This window comes from Lynx rufus, unplaced genomic scaffold (assembly GCF_022079265.1).
Source record: "Lynx rufus isolate CCGP_SWC_20201006 ecotype Redwood Valley unplaced genomic scaffold, mLynRuf1.p SCAF_6, whole genome shotgun sequence".
Classification (NCBI taxonomy): Eukaryota; Metazoa; Chordata; class Mammalia; order Carnivora; family Felidae; genus Lynx; species Lynx rufus.
The window spans coordinates 6323183-6346521 of NW_025814878.1; the positions used below are offsets into that span (position 1 = coordinate 6323183).

Genomic DNA, 23339 nt, shown 5'->3' on the forward strand with positions numbered 1-23339 from the left:
TCTGCAATGATTTCTTATTATGATAAAATACATAGAGATATAACAGGCAGTGAACGTATCCCTTAAGAATAATGAATCCAATGAACGGACATAGGCATGTGTTATACGGAACACTCAGGCCTGTAACAGAGCCCAGGGTCACTGAGTGATGGCCCTAATATAACCAAGTAATTAATTAGTTCCATCATGATTTTTGCTTTATGACACCTGTTTTTGTATGCCAAGAGTCAATTTAATGGCATTTTAAATTGGAGTACAGTCCCAAGAGAGGAGGAGAAAGCACTCTACACCTTATTGAATCACAAATCTTACATCTGATTCTTTTAGTTCCAAAAATGACCTAATAAACTTGCTTTATAATTAAATCTGAACAACTCCTCTTTTTGTGTTTTTCATTCATTTCTGGTAATCATGCAGAGATGTCAGTCGGAAATCTGTTATCACTGCAATTAAGAATAAAAACTCCCTTGTGTGCACATAACAATAAAGACCCTATGCTCAGTCTTGTGTGGGGGCTTGACCAGCTTCCCCCAGGAATACAAAGGGAAACTACAGGTTTTCAGTATTAGCTGGAGCCTCTGACTTCCTTGCCTGCAACATATGAAGTACGCATGAATAATAAGCTCAGAAATCCACACCTTCAGATTAATTCCTCATATGGTAATTTTACCTTTACAAAAATAAGCTGGCATACAGCTTTTCATTTTTAAGCGTTGGCAAAATTTTAAAATTTATGGCCTACATTAAAAGTTTGCAGTTTAGGGGCACCTGGGTGGCTCAGTCAGTTAAGCGTCTGACTTCCACTTAGGTCACGATCTCGCTGTTCGTGGGTTCGAGCCCCGCATCAGGCTATGTGCCGACAGCTCGGATTCTGTGCTTCAGATTCTGTGTCTCCCTCTCTCTCTGCCCTTCCCCTGCTCAGGCTCGCTCTCTCTCTCTCAAAAGTAAACACTAAAAAAAAATTTAACCTTTAAAAAAAAAAAGTTTGCAGTTTACTGAGAAAACAGTACTTAACAAAAGAGACAGAATTAAATCGTATCAACTCTTCTAAGAACCTAAGAGATTGCTGCAGAATGTTTTTGCCTTAGAGTCGACTGAATAGAAAATCAACTTTGGCATTTATGTTGGCTTTTGTTTATCTGCAATCACAGAGCAATTACAATACAAAACACTGTGGGTGATTTTTAAAGAGTCTGCGATTTTAAAGAATATTATTTTGTGCAGAAATTTATTTTCTTTTTCGTGAAAGTGTTCCAATTTCTACAATGCATGGAATTTTTATTAAATCTACTTGGTTGGCATCTGTGCCCCCCTAACAAGTGACAAAACACTCTTCGAACAGCCTAAATAACCTAAGTTTGCAAGCAAAATTACAGCTTCAAAATATCAACTGTTGATAGCAGCAATGAAGAAGGGAGAGGAACAGAGCCTTACCATTGGTTGTATTCTTTTTAAAGTTATTCAGGAATTCCTCCAGAAGCTGGGACTGGTTTGGAGGGGGCAGCAGACTCTTCTGGTCCTTTGAGAACAAGTCGCTGTCTGACCGGGAAGAACACAAGTTTCCTCTTGTGTCTGGCGGCCGGGCGATGAGAGTGAGCCCCACGCTCTTCTCAGAAAACAGGGTCTCCATCTGCTTAAGGTCCAGATCAGACACAGCTTCCCCATTTAAGGTCATGATTTCGTTTCCCTTTCTCAACCCTGAGAACAAGCAAGAGGAAACAGAGGGAGAAAAAAAAGAGATGACTGGAAGAGATATTTTAACATGAAGGAGGAGGACGGCTACGAGCTCAAGCCATGTGTCCGTAGGGACCGTTCCGCTGAGGTCTTCAAACAAAGTGCTGAAGAGTACAGCATGTGGATGCCACTGATAACAGATTTCAGCCCACTCAAGACTGGGGTTGGAAGGAACAGTTTTGTGGGGGTGCCTGGGTGGCTCAGTCAGTTAAGCGTCACCTCGGCTCAGGTCATGATCTCGTGATTTGTGAGTTCGAGCCCCGCATCGGGCTCTGCAATGACAGCACAGAGCCTGCTTGGGATTCTCTCTCTCCTCCCCTCTCTCTGCCCCTCCACCCTCCCTTCTCAAAAATAAACAAACATTAAAAAAAAAAAAAAAAGGAGGAGGAGGAACAGTTTTGGGTTTTCTGGGGGCAGGGGTTAAGTAAGCTTTACACCGAATGTGGCGCCTGAACTTACAACCCCAAGATGAAGAGTTGCATGCTCTACTGAACGAGCCAGCCAGGAAAGCTCTTTGTTCCTCTACCTGATGTTAAATGCCCTGTGAAATAACACTTGTTTTCTTCCACTTTCTTTCTCCAACTGTCTGTACACATGCATGTGTCTGTGTGTGTGCATATACATATATATGTTGTCTCTGTATGTGTACGTAGTCTCTTTCAAAACACAGCCCCCACACACAAATACTCTATGCACATACATATGCATATTCTTTTTAATTTTTAAAAATGTTTTATTCACTTTTGAATGTGACAGTGTGAGCGGAGGAGGGGCAGAGAGAGGGGGGAACAGAAGATCTGAAGTGGGCTCTGCGCTGACAGCAGCGAGCCTGATGCAGGGCTCGAACTCACAAACCATGAGATCGTGACCTGAGTCAATGTTGGACGCTCAACTGACTAAGTCACCCAGGTGCCCTATGCATATGCTTTTTCAATTAAACTATTAAGTTTACTTTATTTTTAATTCTAGAACAAACCATTTTCTGACAGAACTGTAAGAAGAAAATTTCCCTAGGCAGACTGCATTCCATAGTTTTGAATTAAGAGAGAACAGAGACACCGCGTGCCATGCGGACCTTCTCCATATGCCAAGCCGTCAGGGAGAACGTCACTTATAAATATTCGGCTGAGATGCTGATGCTCGTCCACCTGCGCTGTCACTGCAAACCCTAGGAGTGAAAAGAAGAGAAAAAAACAAGTCTAAATTCAGCACACTAATTAATTTCTCCAACTCAATCAGCAGTATTCCCCCGGACATCTATTCTCACAAGTACACAGTGTCAAGAAAGTCAAATCACAAGTAATTTGAAAACACAGATTATCTAGCAGGGGCAGGAAAAGGGGAACGTGTCAGATCTAAAGGTTTAATATGAGCGCACAACCCTATTCAAAAGCGGAGACAATCTACCCACGTGTAGAGCAGCATTATCTGCAATAGCTGAAAGGTGAAAACAAGCCAACCATCTCCCACCAGATGAATGGAAAACAAAACGCAGTGTAGACATACAGAGGAATTATTCACTCATAAGAAGGAAAGAGATTCCAATGCATGCTGTAACAGGGCCACACCTGGAGGACATTATGTTCTGTGAAATAAGCTGGTCACAAAAGAACAAATACTGTAGGTTTCCACTTAATATAATGTACTCAGGGCAAATTCATACAGACAGAAAGCAGAATGGTGGGGGGCAGGGGCCGGGGGAGGAGGAATGGGCAGTGATTGTTTAATAGGTACAGAGTTCCAGTTTTGCAAGATGAAAATAGCTCTGAACATGGACGACGTTAATGGCTGCACAACAACGTGAATGTATTTAATGTCACTGAACGGTCATTTTTAACCGTGCTTAATGGTTACAGTGGTAAACTCTGTTATGTGTATTTCACCACATTTTCAAAAAAATTTTCTAGAAGTTGAAACCAGAGGATATTCTTACTGAAATAAATAAAATTCGAATACAAAATGTTTGTTAAGAAACAACTCTATATGGGGTTAGGCATTTTAAGTAGGTAAAAAACCACTTGGATGGATACCATACTTGCCCTAAATGTGACCACATGCAAAAACCCAGGTGAGACAGCTCCTCCTCAGAACGCACTTGGAGAGTGCCCTTCTCTGGGATTCCACAGTTAGGAGCACTCGTTTCCCTGACTAGGTCCCAGAATAAGGTGAGTTCTTTGCCAACAAAAAGAATGACGTTTCCCTGTTTCCTCTGTGCCTCAGGCAGAGCCTTGCAGATGTTGGTCACGAAAGGGGATCTTTGTAAGTATCTTCAGTTATTCAAAACACAAAGAAGATTCACAAATACCCACCACGGAAAGTAGAGTGGAGGCCTCAAGAATACAGACAAAATGCTAAGAAGGCTTCAAAGGGAAAACCAATACAGCATTGGTCAGACTATGTAAATTAAGAAACAAAGAGCATGTCCATTATATCAATTAAAAGAAAAAAAAAACAGCAAAGAACAAATCACAAGAAAACATTAACATATTACAATGACTGGAATTTGATCAGGTGGATTCATTTCAAGGGGAAAAATTACATCAACGTATCCAACAAGAAATAGTCTTTTATGGAGATGTGTACTGATCACGTCTAATTATTGAGTGCCCATGGTAAAAGACAGAACAAAATATTGAAATGAACATTTAGACAAGAGCACAGTCCATGAGGAGCTCAAAGCCAAGTTTAAATACATACATATGGAAATGCAAGGATCAAATATTACAAAGTGACTTGGGTAACACTGACAATTTTTAAATTGAAGGTAAGGCAATTAGATAAGCCTTCTTTACGAAAGTTAGAGCTTCATGGGGTGTCTGGGTGGTTCAGTTGGTTAAGCATCCGACTTTGATTTCAGCTCATGTCATGATATCATGGTTTTTGGGTTTGAGCCCCACATCAGGCTCTGTGCTATGCTGTCAGTACAGAGCCTGCTTGGGACTCTCTCTCTCTCTCTCCGCCCCTCCCCCACTCTCTTCTCTCTCTCTCTCTCTCTCTCTCTCTCTCTCAAACATTAAAAAAAAAAAAAGTTAAGACCTCCAGTTAGCTCTTGGAAGGCATGGTGGATTTACACAGAAAAGAGGAAATGGGGCAGGGGAACCGTGAGGGGCAGCATTCCAGGCAGGTAAAAAGCTGAGACCAAAGACATGGGGGGTGAATCAGAAGTTACCCAGCCTAGAACAGCACCTCGCACGCAGGAGATTCGTTGTTACTCTTAATTACCATCACTTCAAACTCATCATTCCTTTTAATTACTTTGGCATTTTTCCCCAGTGTTAATGCCTCTCTTTTTAGCCCGATATAAATAAACAGAGATGAAAGGAGAGAAAGGAAGTTCAGAAACCATGGTCATAGTTTACACTAAAACGTAAACATAAATTTTAAAAAATGAGGTTCAAGATCCCGGGGCAAACTAAGCGAGGATGGACAGGGGTTCCCTGACAGGGGGTCCTAGGCTCACCAAAGTCAGACACACTGCCGGTCTTCGTGAGCTGCACGTCATAAACGCTTAGGGGAAAGATTTCTATTTCATCATAAACCTACAAAAGGAAAACAACAAAATCAGAAAATTTAATGTCACGGTGTCTTGGAAACTTACTTCGATGATTTTCAAACTAGATGCCAAATTCAAACGAAGACCCGCCCCCGCCGCCCCCCCCCCCAACCACATACTTCTAAAATCAAGAGGCCATGGATGGGGCTCAAAGTTCCCTTTCTAAAGCCTTTCTAAATGCACACCACTTGCCTGCTCTTGCATACATTCGTATGGCGCAGGGACGCAGTCCTCGACGTTTTCGTCTACTAATCTTCGAAGCTGCAGGCCATAGTGGCTGGGTTCCAGCTGCCGCATCTGTGAAGAAAATGACAGCTACTCAGATTTTGCATGTTCTTTCTAAACTCATCATGGTTCATTCAAAATCAAAGTGGAAATCCCTGAAGGAGATACTGTATGTGGCTTGTGGAGTTTAAACCCATATATAAGAGTTCAAATTTAAATGTGCAAAAAAAGAAAGAAGGCACAGATCATTATTTTTAAGAATGTTTTCTCTACAGGGGCGCCTGGGTGGCTCAGTCAGTTAAGGGTCTGACTTTGGCTCAGGTATGATCTCACGGTTCATGGGTTCGAACCCCTTGTCGGGATCTGTGCTGACAGCTCAGAGCCTGGACCTGGTTCGGATTCTGTGTCTTCCTCTCTCTCTGCCCTCCCCCACTCACACTCTGTCTCTTTCTCTCTCAAAAATAAACAGTAAAAAAAATTTTTTTTTTTTTAATAAAGAGGTTTTCTCTAAATGACACTGCTTGTCACTAAAGGCAGGAGATGTACTTTAAGAAGTTATGGTGGTATACACCTGATAGAGCTTACCATCTCAGCAAATACTACCCTTTTATACATTGGTTTCACCTAGCTTGAAGTTGTTTCTCATTACTAATTTGCGAAATGTGAACAGTCACAGACTTAGGATTGCGTACTCCAAAATTTTTTCAAAAGGAAAGGGTATATACACGCACTCATTTGTTCGTTCAGGAGTTGATCCCAGGCCTATGTAACTGGATCTAATTGACCCACTACTGCTTCTGGAATCCTCTAGCATTTAGAAGACTTATGAACTTCATAACTGACATTGTGGGTATAAAGCAATATTGTGGGCTGTCTGAATAAAAACCTTACATGACAGAGCGAAAGGAAATTTTCATAAGAATGCAAGCTACATACATAAATGGTATCCTAAGGCTGAAGTCAAAGCAAGAAAGCTAAAAGATAAATAAATTAAAGATCATCCACACCTACTGTGTACCTGGTAAAGAGTTACCAAAGTCTACATGCTTTTTCTTACCATGTATTTGATGGCATTTTCTCTGAAAACTTAAAAATAGCTCAGCTCTGCTACGCCACCTGGTGGATTAAAAACATCTGCTCTGACGTGGAGTCTTATCTCAGGTTTTTTAAGACTTGGCATAAATGTTCTTTTCGGAAGGAAAACCCAGTTTGAATAATGAGTGAAACATCATCTCATGACAATCTCCAGGCCGCAACTGTGAATGGCGTATCAAGTTACTTGTTCAGTCTGGAGAAACTCGGTAAAACTGTTTAGGATTAAATCAAACTACTTCCAAGTTTATGCCACTTTCTTCCAGAGCAGCGTCTCTAAGGAATTTCAATAACAACAGTCTTCAAAATTATTCTAGATGTTAAAAATTATTCTAATACGTCTCCATTTAATTCTAAAGGCATATATAAATTTCAGTAAAACAGCTCAGGTTCTCTTCACGAAGGCAAGGGGCCATAACCTAACAACTCATTCTGCTAAAAGACGGAAGAGGAGAATGTGAATTAAGTTAATAAACAGGACTATTAATAAGCATGTTGATTAACAGATGTTAATCTTTCGGCATAGGAGGGCAACATTAACGATTATTTCTATGGAGACGCAGTTCTGCAGCCAAACCCATTACCTTGCACGCCAAAGTCAAAATATCTTCTACTCTATGTTCTGGCTTGATCGTTACAGTAACTCCTTGATTATCCTGAAAATGAACATAAGTCTGGACTTCCCATGTGTTGTCTCGGGGAACACCATCAGCTGTTGAACCGTATATATGCAGCAGTTCATCAACCTGTTTTCAGACACCACAGGAAATTTAGACAGATGTGATAAACAAAGGACAGACACTACTAAAAAAATGTCCCCCGGATTCATGGTGTATTTTATAGAAAGCCCTGCCACAGTTCTTGCATGTCTGGCTTCTCCTAAACCTCTGGGACAGACAAGCCCGGTGTCTCTTCAATCACTGGACCCACAAAAACTGAAGCCCAGGAAGGCTGACTGGAAGACAATGTGTCCTAGCCATCCGGTATCCTAGCCACGTGCCATCTGCCACTCAGCCCAAGTTAGAACACGACACTGTGGCTACAAGCGTGCTTGGCATCCACGCTCGCGGGTCTGGAACTGCCTGTTGACAAGGGCCCTGTGAAATCTGCATTCCTGACCCAGTGAATTTCAACACGCTCTTGTTTATGGCCACTGATGCCTGCCCACAATTTAACCTGAACTGCACTTAATCCAAGCATGTTTCTCTTCTCCCTTATTTCTACTTGCTTTTTTCAAATCAGTCTCTAATCCTGGAGACATTTTTTTTCTTTCTTTCAGTTATTTCACATCTAGACACTTAAAAATCATCACCTCCAAACATACCACCTTTAAAAGGAAGCTTTTCCCCAAGATATTTATTTCCCTAGACCCCATTATCATGGTAATTTGATAACCTCATGCTAACATGATTTATAAACAAAAACGGTTAACATTTATTAAGCAACTCGGAAATGTTGTCCTCTGGTTAGGTTCTTACACTAGCCTGGTAGAAAACACTTAGGGATTAGAAATAAAAAAAACCTGATGTTCAAGTTACACACTCTACCGTTTAATTAATAGTAGGACAGGACATTCACATACTGAGCCTTGTCTCCTATTCTGTAAAAGGGGATATTAATAATATAATACAGATTTTGCAAGCAAAAAATATAGATGTGAAAGTACCTGATGCACTAGAAAATGTTACATATAGATTCAATACAATCACATTATTATATCCTACCTATCATACATTAAAGTTATCATCAATGGATGACTTTACTTTGAATGTCATGCATTAAAAAAAAACCCTCAGAGCAAAAATTCCTCCAACGCAGGATTAAAAAAGTAGAATAGGTACGTTAAAGATTTCAAAAGAACAGGTTTAAGAAAAGCAAAGGAAGAATCAAGTTGTCTGTGTTGCCTTTTGGAAAATGTGGCATTCTTCTTTACAGTGATGTTTCTAGATCTGTCATGGATCTGTCATTTTCTGGGAAGATGATCATAGCCCAGAATGAGTATCCACCTCACGTGTCAAACCAAAAGAGAAAAAGAGAGGAACAGATAGATGCCTGCAGCCAAGGAGCAGGAAACCAGCACGGACCCGCTTTCCCCTGAAGGATCCTATCTCATACAGATGGCTTGTCCTTCTCTGATTCAACCTCCGGATACTTTGTCTCTGGGGAGTAATTTCAGCCAGGTGCATCAGCCATGAGCAGGTACCGCCTTAAAGGTACAGACCTCACCTCTCAAACCACGCTTGCTCGGAAGCAAAGTAAAAGCCCAGCAGAGGTCACTGCGGAGTAAGAAACCACACAAGAAGCCAGGCCAAGAGGAAGGAAGTCCAGTACTCCTGCAAAGCAATTTAATCCTGCACTTTGAGAGCAGAACAGGAAAAATGTAACTGAAGATCGACAGGTGGGGGGGGGGGGGCACACGAGAAATGCAAACTCACAACTTTCCTGCCCTCCTGTCCCCATCCTTCACTGTCCATCATAGAGCACCTGCCTTACACGGGGCCAGATGGAATAAGCTTTTTGGTTTTTTTAAGTAGGCTCCACACACAACATGAGGCTTGAACTCACGCCTCTGAGATCGAGGGTCGCGTGATGCTCTACTGAATGAGCCAGCCAGGCGCCCCTGGATGGAATCAGCTTTTCACATGCTATCAGTTCGCTCACTAACACCCCTCTATGCATTGTCCTGACCCTCTGTGGAACAGCTGAGGAAAACGAGGCTCAGCAAAGTCTAGAAACTTGCCCAAGCCCAAGCTCACACGGTGAGCTGGATGGTGGCACTATAGGAGTCTGAAACCTAGAAACCTGGCTGCAGTCTGTGCTCACGACCACTGCACTACAGAAATCTCAACCTGGCAGTTACCGCCCCACGAAATGGACACACAACCTTTCTGGATTCTTTTCTGTTATTCCACCCACACACACTACCATTCTAACTGGACAAAATGGCTCACCTGACACTCCCAGCACCCTCTTGCCTCCAGAACCTTATTCATTTTCATTTCCTTTGCCTGCTTTATCTTCCCATAGCTTCAGGGCTGAACCCCATACATCCTTCAGCCTTGTTTCAACTGCTACCCCCTCCGCCACTAATGAAGTCTCTCCTGCTCCCTTCCCTCGCACCCCTAATTCTACTCAATTAAAGGAGTCTACTGTCAGGGCTCCTGGGTGGCTCGGTTGGTTAAATGCCCAACTCTTGATATGGTTCAGGTCATGATCTCATGATTCACGAGTTCAAGCCCCACACTGGGCTCTCTGATGACAGTGTAGAGCCTGCCTGAGATTCACTCTCTCTCTCTCTCTCTCCACACCCCCCCCACTCTCTCAAAATAAATAAACTTTAAAACTAAATGAATAGGGGCACCTCGGTGGCTCAGTCAGTTAAGCATCTGACTTTGGTCCAGGTAATCTCGCAGTTCATGGGTTCGAGCCCCACATCGAGGTCTGTGCTGGCAGCTCAGAGCCTGGAGCCTGTGCTTTCCTCTCTCTCAGCCCCTCCTCTGCTTGTATTCTCTCTCAAAAATAAATAAATGTTAAAATTAACTAATTCATTAATTAATTTTTAAAAATGAGTCTACGGTCTTTATATCCCTGTTGTAGCAGTCAGCTATGCCCAGCTAACTGGACAGTCATTTTCAGGCCACTCTCACATCCCCAAGCAGAGAGCAGAGGCTGTCTTTCCAACTCTGGGTCTCCCTTGACCCTTGACACAGTGCATTCGGCATCCACCACATATCCAGCACATGGGTACTGAATTGGATGCAACTAGAAATTCACAGTCATACATAGGCTTGAAAGGTGAAAGCTGCCCTATTTATACAGTGTCAAGATTTATACACTCAATCTTCCCTAAGTTTCAAGAAAAGAAATAGGAGATTATTGAAGGGGAAGAAGTCCTGGACCAGAGAAAGGCTGCAGGTAAAGGCCAAAGTGGAAGGAAGGACAGACTATTCACATTCTATTCAATTAAACAAGGCTTTGTGCCTACAGCTGCTCCATGGAATCCTTTCCCGAGTCTCACCACTGACCTAAGATTGAGTAAATGATGGAAGAGATGATGCCTATCAAAGCCAAGGCTCTGGAAGATTCCTAGCCTCTCAGGAGATCCTGCAATGAAAATTCAAATGCAATTTTGTCCTGTGCATAACACACAACCTCAAACATGCAGTTAAAGAAAGGTAAAAATCTGGTTATTCCAAAGAAATATCAGGAATATGGAGCTGAGTAGTGGATTAGAATGAGAAAAGAAGAAAAGGCTAGGTGTTTACAGACCTCCTACGTTGTCGTGAGCTTTGCCCACTTGGAGTAAAAACTAAACTGATTCCCTCAAGGGTCAGTGCTATCCATCCATGCCGAGAATATATATACATGGCTTTACTTTCAATAAGCCAGATAAAATATTCTCCCGTATTCTTTTTCCTAAGGCGAACAGAGAATCTTGAAAGCAAGCAAACAAACTAAGCCATCTGGAAAGCTCTGTTGCCAGACTATCCTTTGCAGAGGCACTGTGCATCTTTGAACCACTCATCCAGAAGCCCATGGTCGGCTTCTCCACCAAGGCTGTGCACCCCCAACCTGCCTCCTCCCCCAGCTCTCCCCACAATCCTCCCCACTAAAAACTAGTTCCCAATTAGCCCGCTCAAGGTTTCCCATTCCTGGAGAAGATGAACATAGCAAAATTATAACAGACAATCAATCCGGTCAAATCCCAGCGTTGGGGTAGGCTGCTTATCTAATGTCTCTGGGCTTCCGTTTCTTCACATTTAAAGGGGGGCTAAAACCTTCCAGCTTCATGGGGAGGTCAGGAGATTGGTGTGAGGAATGGCGTTTGAAGGCACATAAACTGTAAAGGGCTGGTACAATGCAAGGGCACTGTTCTGAAATTCAGTCGGGACTGCAGAATCACATCCTAGTGGCCTTAACCACCAAAATTCGACAATGGCCGCTGTCAAGAACGACCTGAGAACCATCCTTTGTTTCAAAACCCTGGGGAGCTACCGGGGCCCAGACCACCGTGTGGTCAGCTCTGGCCATCCACGAGATGATGGGATCATCATCACTGAACCACAGGCATGGCCACTACAGACCCACTAGCTAAGGTCTGCCTTCCTTGGAGGCGACTTCTACAGAAGCGTTTATTATTACTATTCCATTAATGGTCCTGAAAGCACATGTCAAATTACTTATGCTCAGTGTGCCTCAAGGAGAGAAAATTGAAACTCCGCATGTTCTCACAGCAGATGCTTTTGGATCAAATGGCTTGTAATTACTACTTGGATCACTGAAGGGAAGTGAGTAGCAAAATCACAATCTGGCTGTCACAAATGGGCCCTCTACCACAGTTGCTGATAAAAGGAAAGTCTATTAGCAAGTGAGATGAGGAGAAAACACAAAAGGAGTTACATGCTCTTGGTTTTCTTAATAACAGTAAAATGTCATGGAGGAGAAAAGTGTTTATCTCCTTCTTGGGCCGATGCCCAAACATCAGTTGATCTGAAAGGCAAACAAAGACCTATCTATCTGTACATGTATGTAGGTTGTGGAGGGTTCCACACTCCTAACTCTATTTCAACAGACTACTAGGTTATGTTCAGGAGTAAGTGGGTTTCATTCACATTTTCCATTTAAGAAACCAACATTACTAACGTTGGAGCTAATGACTCATGTGACAATACTTCATTCACTCGCAGCCACAGAAAGTTGGTACACCCCAAGTTAATTTTCCAAGACAGACAGCCAAGGCCTCCGGGCTCCACTATTTCTGCAGTGAAGCTGCTGGGGTAGCTGTGGGCCAGAGCCCCAGTAGGGGATTTGTTGTCACTATCTCCATAACAAACACCTCCCTTCGAACACTGCTTGCGACTCATTATTGCTCATCAGAAAGTACTCTATGAAAAGCTTTCATTTTGGGCTCGCCAAAATGTCCTTTCAAAAATGCTCAAATAAGACTGGCTTTACTCCAAACTTAACAGATTTTGAATCAGGATGACTCAGTGTTGGGACTGTTACAGGATGCACCAATTAGACAGGAATATTTAAAAATGCCTGTGACCCCTCCCTACCAAGGCTCAGGAGAGGCTGCCTTTCTGTGCCGCTCACGGACATGATACACTGACTATATGCAAATAGATGTGCAACTTGTAAATACTCTCCAAGAATGATTAGCAGAGGAAAACTAGTGAAATATTATTCAACTAGCTATAGGCAGAATTTTAAGTCCCAGAGACACAAAATACAAATATCTCTAATTCCACCGGCAACTCAATTTAAACCTAGTTATCTGAGTACTGTCGCACAGAAATGATAAATACACCATTAAAGTAGCCGTAGAAGTCAAAAGAATTTTTTCAGTGTCCCTATGCCAGAGGCAAATTTTAGTGAAAATAGGAATAAATGTTTAAGCTCATATGCTTTAAAAAACAGATTGAATATTTGCCTCTCATCCACGATAGCACTGGTGGGACCTAGCAATTAAATCGCAAGAAGATCATTTGGTAATTTGAGCCCAATTTAAATAAGCACTAAGCTTAATTCTAACCATCAATAGCTTTTTTAGCAAAATTTCTTTTTTTTTTTTTGATGTTCGTTTATTTTTGAAAGACAGAGACAGAGCATGAGTGGGGGAGGGGCAGACAAAGAGAGAGAGAGACAGAATCTGAAGAAGGCTCCAGGCTCTGAGCTGTCAGCACAGAGCCCCATACAGGGTCCAAACCCATGAACCATGAGATCATGACCTGAGCCAATCGGACGTTTAAGAACCAACCCCTCCCCCAGGCTCCCCAGCAAAATTTATTTTCAAAGTCTGACATAAGTTCCGTTAATAAAAAATGCTTTGGTGATATAATTTCTTAACTTCTAAAGAACTTTAAATTGTTATTTAATGAGGGAAGAGATACAACCTTAATATTATGGCTTTTGTATTGCAGATCAAACACTTCTCAACTATTATTAAAGGACTACATCTAATACAGGCAAAAGGCAGGTGCATCTGGGTAGCTCAGTCGGTTGAGCGGCCAAATATTGATTTTGGCTCAGGTCATGATCCCGGGGTTTTGGGAATGAACCCCTCACTAGGCTCCGCACTGTGCATAGAGCCTGCTTTGGATTCTCTCTCTCTCTCTCTCTCTCTCTCTCCCTCTCCCTCTCCCTCTCCCTCTCTGCCTCTTTCCTCCACTTGCACTCTCTAATAATAAAAATAAAAAATTCTCTAATAGAGGAAAGGAAAATTCATTAAGCAATACTATATCCTTAGCAAGGTGCTACAGACAAAGAATATCTATATAACCATTAAATATAAACTATACAGAGCAAGGGTCCCTATTACTAGCCTCCCCAGGAGACACGGCTGGGTCGTATCACTAAGGGTTAAAGGTAGTAAGAAACAAGGAAACACAGGTGTCTCCCGCTTTTCCACAGTTCACAATGTGCTACTTTGCTTTCATGCAAGACCTACATGCGTACCTGTTACAGCTAACTGAAAGAAATCTATAGATTCTCACTTTGATGAAATCAGGTGAAAAGCAAAAATGCGTTCAGTGTCTGTTTTGCAAGAAGCCGTTATAGAGACAGGACACACACCCCACAACCAAGAGCGGCACCACCAGCCTCCTTCCCTGGGAGCTACACTCGGCACCTGAGCACTGAACGGTCTCGTGTCTGGGAGCATCTGAGCTCTACCTCCGTTTATTTTACGCATCCTTTAGCAAGATGTGCCCGAAGGTATCCGAAAAGCCTAAGAGGTTATTTTTGGGGTCTGGGAATGCTCAAAATGTTTTCCATATAAATTAATCGTGTCTGCCTCTTTGCTTTAGGACACTTCCACTTTCAAAAGGTTTCACAGGAATCCCCTACTTCCAATCAGTGGGGAAACCTGTAATGGAGATACAATTTTTTTTAATCAAGTGAAAAAAAGGATGGTGACTCCGTCTGGATTTTGAAATAGGCTGTACATGGGTATAGAAGTAAAGGGGCAGGGAATGGAAGTTGTTTACTGACACTTGTTTATAGAAGTCTGACGTTTTGATGACGCGATTTATAAAAAGGAAGATTTGGATTTGGCATCCTTGTGGCCCCACGGCTGGTCAGATCTAGCAAAAGGAGAGCACTGGGAACAGAGAGAAACAACCCAGCGACACAGCCCCTGGCACCGGCCATTCCCTCTCACACCACCCCCTCTGGCAGCCCCTGACCTCTGAGAATGGGAGGTCAAGGGGAAAGGGGTTTGGGGCGGACGTTTTCTGTCCCATTTGAGGACACCTCAGGCAGAGCAGCCCGCTGGGAGCAGGGTCAACAATAACAACAGCATACTCAACAGCCCTGGGGCCCACAGTGGGAACCGAACTCACACGAAGGCAGAAGAGGGAGTTGTCTGTGTTGTACAATTGAGAATCACCAGAAAGCACCTCCCTTACCCCTCCCCTTAGGACCCATCAATAGTGTAACACTCAATCATTTCTCGGTTTTGTCTAGTCGAATTGTCAATTGACTGAATGATCCCAATTAACTGATTGAAATAACACTTCCTACTTCTGCAAAAGCGTATTAAAATTGTCCAAGCCTGTTAAAATCAGGTTTCAGCCTCAACAAATAGTTTAGAGGTTCACTGGACATAAAACCCAAGATGAAATGATCTGGTGCAGATGACAGAGCAATCATTCCGTAACACAAAACACAGCTTTCAGGGGAAGGTATGAATTTGAAAACAAAAACAAACAAAAAAAAAAAAAAACAAAGAAAAAGCATACACTCATCCAGACAACCTTTACCCTAGTCCACGATTCCATTCAGAAACGGTTCTGAGCAACCGTTCAGTCGAGCCATTCTGGAGACTAGAAATGACCCTCTGCTCTCCACTGAGGGCACCTGGTGAGCCACAGCATGGAAGTACTATCTGTGGAGATCTCCGACAACCCTGAGGGGCAAATGCGATTTTGGATTCACTACACTCTCAAACAAGGTAAGTATTGCTGAGCAATCAGGATGCGTAAGTGAAAGTCGCTACTTTGATTTTAGTCTAGCCATGCCATTTTCAAGAGAGGTTCCCCATGAATTTAGAGATCTTCAAAATTACTTGGCACTCTGAGAATATTTCTTATTTACCCACTAGAGACCATCTGAATACTAAATTTATTTTCAACAGATTCACATAAAGATTCTGGACTAGCACTGCCCGCTAACCTTAGCATTTGCATCAATGTAAAACAAGATGGCTGCCCCCTACAGGCACATTTCCCTCACGGGAGTTACAGAGTTTTGAGATGGCAGAATTCCAGAAAATCCTTAACTGCTACTTGGTTCAAATATCTGATGGACAGGAAAAGGCCGGGGGTGGGGGGGGGGGGGGGGAGACAAATGAAATGGCGCTGCAATGTTCATTTGGCAGCTACCCCTTTTCAGTATTTAAAATTTTAAGTTCCATAATATTTACAGGATCTTCACATCAGAATTTATACTAAGTGTTAACTGTGCTACATTTAAAGTTTTAACTTTAACGTTGTCTTTTTTTTTTTTTAACTTCCCATGCGGTTATATATTTCACTTTTCTATAATGTCATATATTATTCAAGTAATCCTGAATCTTCTTGATGTTGTTTTTAACCAAGCAGTACACATTTCTGAAGATGTGAAACAGAGCTCAAAGCTGAGATCACAAAACCACCATGATCAAGCTTGTAACTATGTTCCGAATGTGCACAGAACAAAAACTGTGAAGAAATACAGCTAAATATTAAAAGTGGTTGTGTTTGGAGGTGGGTGGCTCAGTTGGTTGAACACCTATCCAACTCTTGATTTCAGCTCAGGTCACGATCCCAGGATCATGAGATAAAGCCCCGCATAGATAGGGCTCTGTGCTGAGCATGGAGCCTGTTTGAGATTCTCTCTCTCTCTCTCTCTCTCTCTCTCTCTCTCTCTCTCTCTCTCTCTCTCAAATCAAAAAAACTAAAAGAGATAAATAAAAGGAGTTGTATTTCGGTAGAGGAACAAGGAACAATTTATTTTCTAATTTTTGTCTTCTAGATTTTGTAGTAAAATAATAAACATTAAAGGACTGGCCATTTAAATGGATACCTACAGCACATCTATTTCATTCAGTCATATAAATAAAAACATCATAATTTCGTATCTTTTTGAAACAAACATGTTCAGGAGATGGGCTAGGTGGGTGCCCCAAGAAGGGCACTTGTGACGAGCACTGGGTGTTGTACGTAAGTGAGGAATCACTGAATTGTACTCCTGAAACCAGTACTGACTGCACTGTACGTTAACTAAAATGTAAATATTAAAATAAATTTTAAAAAGTAAATAAGTAAATAAATAAAACATGTTTAAATGCTTTTTTCTCAAGAAATCTTACATTAAGAACATTTACTGCGTATGATGGAGTAAAGACCATATTATGCTCATATATAGTTAGTTACATGTCAACATTTAAGAAAAATAAGCAAGTTATCAAGCTATTTATCATCATTACATAGAATGGACTGTCTTGGGGAGCCTGGGTGGCTCAGTCGGTTGAGCATCCGACCTCAGCTCAGGTCATGATCTCACAGTTCATGGGTTTGAGCCCCATGTCAGGCTCTGTGCTGACAGCTCAGAGCTAAGGACCCTTGGCTCTGTGTCTCCTTCTCTCTCTGCCCCTCCCCTACTCACACTGTCTCTCTCTCTCTCTTAAAAATGAATAAATGTTAAAAAAAAAAAAAAGGGGCGCCTGGGTGGCGCAGTCGGTTAAGCGTCCGACTTCAGCCAGGTCACGATCTCGCGGTCCGGAAGTTCGAGCCCCGCGTCGGGCTCTGGGCTGACCGCTCAGAGCCTGGAGCCTGTTTCCGATTCTGTGTCTCCCTCTCTCTCTGCCCCTCCCCCATTCATGCTCTGTCTCTCTCTGTCCCAAAAATAAATAAACGTTGAAAAAAAAAAATTTAAAAAAAAAAAAAAAAACAGAATTGACTGTCTTGACTAAAGCCAAAATTTGACTCAAATAACATTATTTAAACTTCACAGAAGTTCAATTCAAAAATTAAGCCCAGCATTAACCAATGGTCTACTGTTGAACTACCATCGATAACAAAGAAATATTTTTCCCTTGATAACCAACACAAGAGAACTTTGCAATTAAAGAACAAGTAGAACCACAAACTTTAAATGTGACACTCTTTCCATCATACAGGAGTATATAAAGATTGTATGGGAGTATGTAAAACAGAGGCCATGTGACAGAAGGTTCATGTGTCTCCGCCCCCTTAGGTCAACCTAACCACCCCCAACCCCCTCCTCCTTTATTGTTTCAGGGCTGTGAACAGGTCAAAGGAGAGGGTTCTATGGGTTATTTATGCAATTCGCAAAACTAGGATACACAATCAAATATCCATAGAACATTATAGAGATGTTACCGGAAGCATATTCAGAATAACAACATGCCAAAAGTAAAAACAAAACTTCGTCAGCCTTAATCACATTGTTCCTTCTCATTGAAATGATCAGAATATCACAGGACGACTCATCTTTTCAATAGTCTTGGAAAAAATAATAATCCTAAAAACACATCAACCTGCAATATAAAATCCATCATCTTGGGGCGCCTGGGTGGCACAGTCGGTTAAGCGTCCGACTTCAGCCAGGTCACGGTCTCGCGGTCCGTGAGTTCGAGCCCCGCGTCGGGCTCTGGGCTGATGGCTCAGAGCCTGGAGCCTGTTTCCGATTCTGTGTCTCCCTCTCTCTCTGCCCCTCCCCCATTCATGCTCTGTCTCTCTCTGTCCCCAAAATAAATAAACGTTGAAAAAAAAAAATAAAAAAATAAAATAAAATAAAATCCATCATCTTATACCATATTAACGTCATTAGGAAATGTTTCAGACAGGAATATTCAAAATGTTCTAAAACCCTTCACTGTACACGGGCCCCATTTCAGCAAGAGGGGCTCAGATTATTTTTAAAATATTAGAACAGGTGCCCTGCTTGGTCAGTAAGCAGAGGCTGCAATAGCCCAATGCTGCAGACCTCTGGATCCAGGTAGGTCAAGGCCAGCCCTGGCCTGCGGGCGCTGTGCGAACAAGCGTGAGGAAGTGACTTCACCTCTGCAGGTCTCTGGCTACTCATCTATAAAATGGGATGACAAAATGCCTACTTTGTATCATAAAGATGAAGTGAGAGAAGTGGCACAATCGATAGAATTTGGTTGCCGTTAGTCTATTATTAATTTCACGTGTTTGTTTTAATGGAAACTCTTATGCGGGGGGAAAAAATTCTAAAGGCAATGAAGAGTGTGAATTCTTTTCTGATTAGTGTTATTTTTGTGTTCCTGGCGCTGCAGGTGTGAGCAAGGCGAGAATACCTTTACAGAAGCGCCAAAAAGAGGTCGAGCCACTTGCATGCTGTCATTTGGAAAAAGCCCGTGCTAACGGCTGCATTCCTTTGAGTCAACTTTTATCTCATTCTTAATGGATGGTGAACATTTATGATGTGCTGACTATCAAGGATTTTCCACTAAGTCTGCTGTCCCTCCCGTACCGAGGAACTCGCCTGAGTTACGGAAGGTCTTTTCTCCTTCCCTTTTCTTGCCAGCGTGTCCAGTCCTTTTAACGAAGAAAATATGCCCTTCTTGTTTCTTGCTCGCTGGGTCAGGGAGAGTGTTCTCTTCCGGAGAGCAGAGTCATCTCGAGAACATACCTAATTGAAAACACAGTTTAAAAAATCTTAAAACGTCATTATTTGGGGGACAGGACTCACCGTTGCCTGAACAGGAATAAACCTTGCTCGCTTAGCCTGTGTCCTGACCAGCACCGAAAGCTACCGCATGCCTCACATACCAGAAACGCATGCGCCCTTCAGATGCCTCTTATCTGGACAACACGAACCTAGTTACCACTTTCAGATCTCTCCAGGGTGGGCAGCAGGTGGGCAAAATGATCTGCAGACCCCCAGGCGAGAGCCAGTACTCGCCACAGAAGCCAGCCACCCAGAGGCCATTTCAGAAAACCCAGAGAGGCTCCGCGAAGCGCAAACAAAATACGCCTCATTTAGTCCTTGAATTCTTCACACCCCTGTTGCTGTTCTTCAGGGTTTTCTACCTTCCTGACGGTACGAAGCCTACCAGACAGAAAGGCGGATGGAGATGCGAATATTTAATCACGGTCTAGGAGTGGCTGGCTTCCTCGAAGAAACAGTGGAGAAGCCAGGGCTCTTGATAGCAGGATGCCTCCCGCCCTCCAGGCCCTCAGTGTCTGGCCCCAGGTGGCCCCTGGTCAGTTACTGGGTCAAGTCATAGGACAGCTGAACTGCAACCAACTGGGAAAAGGTGAGCATCCACAAGTCTCCCCGAAAGCCACTGAAACAGCCTTTCCCGGGAGCTTACCAGAGCATGGAAAGAAGAAACGGACAAGATGCCCAACCTGCCAAGGGCCAGCTTGGAGGGGCGGCTGGCGGCAGCAAGGAGGCTCTTGGGGTTGGGCAGCTCCCCGCCTTGGAGGCTGGCCAGGTAGCAGCGCGTCCTGAACAGGTCCATGTGCAACTTTTCCAGATTCTGCTCCCACTGCTGGATCTGTTTTGGAAAGAATGGGGGTAACTTAAATTAAAATGAGAAGTTTTCGTGGATCCAAGTGAAAATAGGATGCCTTTCACAAACCGCCAAGGAAAAATTTGTTTCAGCAGGTGCCACACGGTTGAAATCAGCCTTCCCTGCTCACCCCATCTCAAGCCCTCCTGCCTAAACACGCCAGGTCTGACGGCGCTGTACCTCATCAGGAGGGCAAGAACAAAACAAAACCGGGGGTCCCAATACAAAACCACACATGCCGAGACAGCAAGACCCTTGTTGAACTCCGGCACCCTGACCCATGGCAACTTACAGCAGGAGGCACACCTGTAAGCTAGTTACTTCACTTTAATTTCCCTGCACATTTACAGCCTATGATCTTCAACCAGATTAATGGAATTGCACACAGACAGAGGCTGGATAATGGACACAGTGACTTTACACTGTTGTGCATTCTGAATAAACGACTCAACATAATAAGAAACAAACGGGGGATACGGGGGCTCCTGGGTGACTCAGTCGGTTAAGCGTCGGACTTCGGCTCAAGTCGTGATCTCGCTGTTCCCGAGTTCAAGCCCTGCATCAGGCTCTGTGCTGACAGCTCAGCCTGGAGCCTGCTTCGGATTCTGTGTCTCCCTCGCTTTCTGTCTCTCACACTCTGTCTCTCTCTCAAAAATAATAAAATAAACATTAAAAAAAAAGAAAGCCAATGGACTTCAGGGATAAAGACAAAGAGAGCTTTTACTCCTATTTTAAATGTATAGAGAATAATCACCATCTATACATATAAGCAGCACCTGGGTGGCTCAGTTGGTTAAGCATATGACTTCAGCTCAGGTCATGATCTCACGGTTTGTGAGTTTAATCCCCGTGTCGGGTTCTGTGCTGACAGCTCAGAGCCTGGAGCCTGTTTCGGATTCTGTGTCTCCCTCCCTCTCTGCCCCTCCCCGGCTCATGCTCACACTCTGTCTCTGTCAAAAATAAATAAACTTAAAAAAATTGTTTTTAAATATACATCTGAATAAATTAAAACACATCTAATTATTTACACAACTGAAATTTCTATGTGCTTCTTCAAAATTGAACTTATGAACTGGTAAAGAAACATATTCAAATTCTGGGGGGGGGGGCACTCCCCCTTCTTCCAAGGATCAGAACACATTTTGTTTGCGTATCACCTTTGAAAAAGGCTCTAGTCGCTCACCAACACGAGACTCAGCGGCAGGGCAGAAAGCTGGCCTTCCAACGGTGGCCAGAGCCATCGCCACATCCAGGAGAAGGTCTACAGCAAAGGCTTGTCATTAAGATTCACATGTCACTTCATTTGCAACAGCTGCCTCTCTAGTTTGGCCATGTTAGGCATCCAAGCAGATTTTAACTATTCACAGCAAACTTTCCTTTAAGGCCAATCCTTAATACCGGGTAAATGGTATTTTGCAAGATCTCCAACACTAACCACTATGCTCACTGCAGTCTCTCCGGAGAGAAAAGCAGTTACAAAGTCTGGCTTTTCTCCAGTCTCCCTCCAAGTCCTCTGGATGGGTACCTCTGGAAGGTCACCGTATACCTTCTCTACATGAAAGAAACACAATGAGGGGCGCCTGAGCGGCTCAGTCGGTTAAGCGTCCGACTTTGGCTCAGGTCATGATCTCACCATTCGTGAGTTGGAGCCCCCCGTCAGGCTCTGTGCTGTCAGCTTGGAGCCTGGAGCCTGCTTCGGATTCTGTCTCCCTCTATCTGCCCTTCCCCCGCTCATGCTCTTTCTCTCTCAAAAATAAAATAACCATTAAAAAAATTGTTTTAAAAAAGAAAGAAACACAATGGCTACAAGATTTAAAATAATTTGTTGATTCATCATGGTGTGTCAGCAAAACAACAAAGTCCCAGAGTATTCTGAAATGCTCAATCTCCATAGTGAATTGAACCTGTTTAAGCTTCTGCACATCCTTATTAGCGATGCGATAGCCTCCTGGGGTCAGCCTTTTATGAAAACCAGAATGATGTGTTGGCTTTTAAAAATGAACACGTCCAGGCCATATACTTGAAGAGTCTATTCACTAAGTGTGAAGCCCATTTCAAACTCCAACAATCCTGGTTCATAGCCTTAGTGAGGACCACAGCTCTAGACTAACAGGACAGTCCAAATTGAAACTGCAAATCTCTTCTTGAGCTTGCCACACGAGCGCATTCTAGATTCCAGAAGTAACGAAAAGGTATTATGCAACCATGAGCTACCAGCTACCAGAAGCTGTGAGGCACAGTGAAAACTATACTCCCAGTTCTGCCTCTCAAATATCTTCTCTAGCGGATTCCTGAAAATCCACAGTTACAGATGCATTCTTTTGTCTTCTAATAACATGTAGATGTTTCCAGATTGGGTAGTCTATTAAAGCATATCCCTCATTTATACCTCCATGTGAAACCGTTTATGAGGTCATCTCTAGAGGCTCTGTTGGGGGTGGAAGCATCAGAGGAAAGAAAACCAGTGGGGCACTGGATACTCCAAGAAAAAGAAGCCCATGCTATCCACAGTGGATTAGCAAGACAAAAATAAGAAGTAAAATAAAATCTGGGTCTAGGTCAATCGTGAGAGATTAGGGAAGACGAAACTCCTATTTTCGCTGAATTCTGCAGTTTGCCAACATTTGTTTTTGTTTTTAATGTATTTATGTGACTCCACACCAAAACACCACTGGAAAGTGAAGACCACACTGGCTCAGTGATACCCAGGCAGTCTTAAAATCTTGTCAGAAACACTGTGATCATCGTCAGCCTAGACATTTCCACCCAAAATGCAGTTAAATTCATGAGAAGAAAATGGATTCAGATGCTTACATCGTTGGGAGACCCAGACAGCATGAAGATGGTCCCTAACATATGTGATGATGCTTCAAGAGAACTACTATCTCAGTCGATACTCTACATTGTAGAGGTCGTTTTAAAATTGAATTTCATAAAAAATGTAAATGAAAAGGGACTTGATGACTTCTCCATTTCAACAATGTTTCCCACGTTCATCCTGACTCAGCCTTTGAAATGGTTCATTCTGTGTCTGTCAACTTGACTGGGCGATGGGGTGTCCACAGTTATGGTCAAACGTTATCCTGGGTGTTTCCATGAGGGTGTTTTTGGGTGAGATTAACATTTAAATGGGTAGGCTGAGTAAAGCAGATGGCCTCCCCAATATGAGTGGGCCTCGTCCAATCAGGT

At 43.0% G+C, this 23339-nt stretch overlaps 1 protein-coding gene across 3 annotated transcripts in view; it reads right to left on the reverse strand.

The window, feature by feature from the left end:
* TIAM2 (TIAM Rac1 associated GEF 2) overlaps positions 1-23339 on the reverse strand; it is a 136279-nt gene that overhangs the window by 62549 nt on the left and 50391 nt on the right. For all 3 annotated transcript variants that reach the window (XM_047102739.1, XM_047102740.1, XM_047102741.1), the window contains 7 exons: positions 19950-20135; positions 19118-19264; positions 7189-7350; positions 5480-5584; positions 5195-5273; positions 2810-2902; positions 1435-1698 (listed from right to left, as the gene is read on the reverse strand). In XM_047102739.1, the coding sequence (XP_046958695.1) occupies positions 1435-1698; positions 2810-2902; positions 5195-5273; positions 5480-5584; positions 7189-7350; positions 19118-19264; positions 19950-20135 (1036 nt within the window). The remainder of the gene's footprint in view (positions 1-1434; positions 1699-2809; positions 2903-5194; positions 5274-5479; positions 5585-7188; positions 7351-19117; positions 19265-19949; positions 20136-23339) is intronic.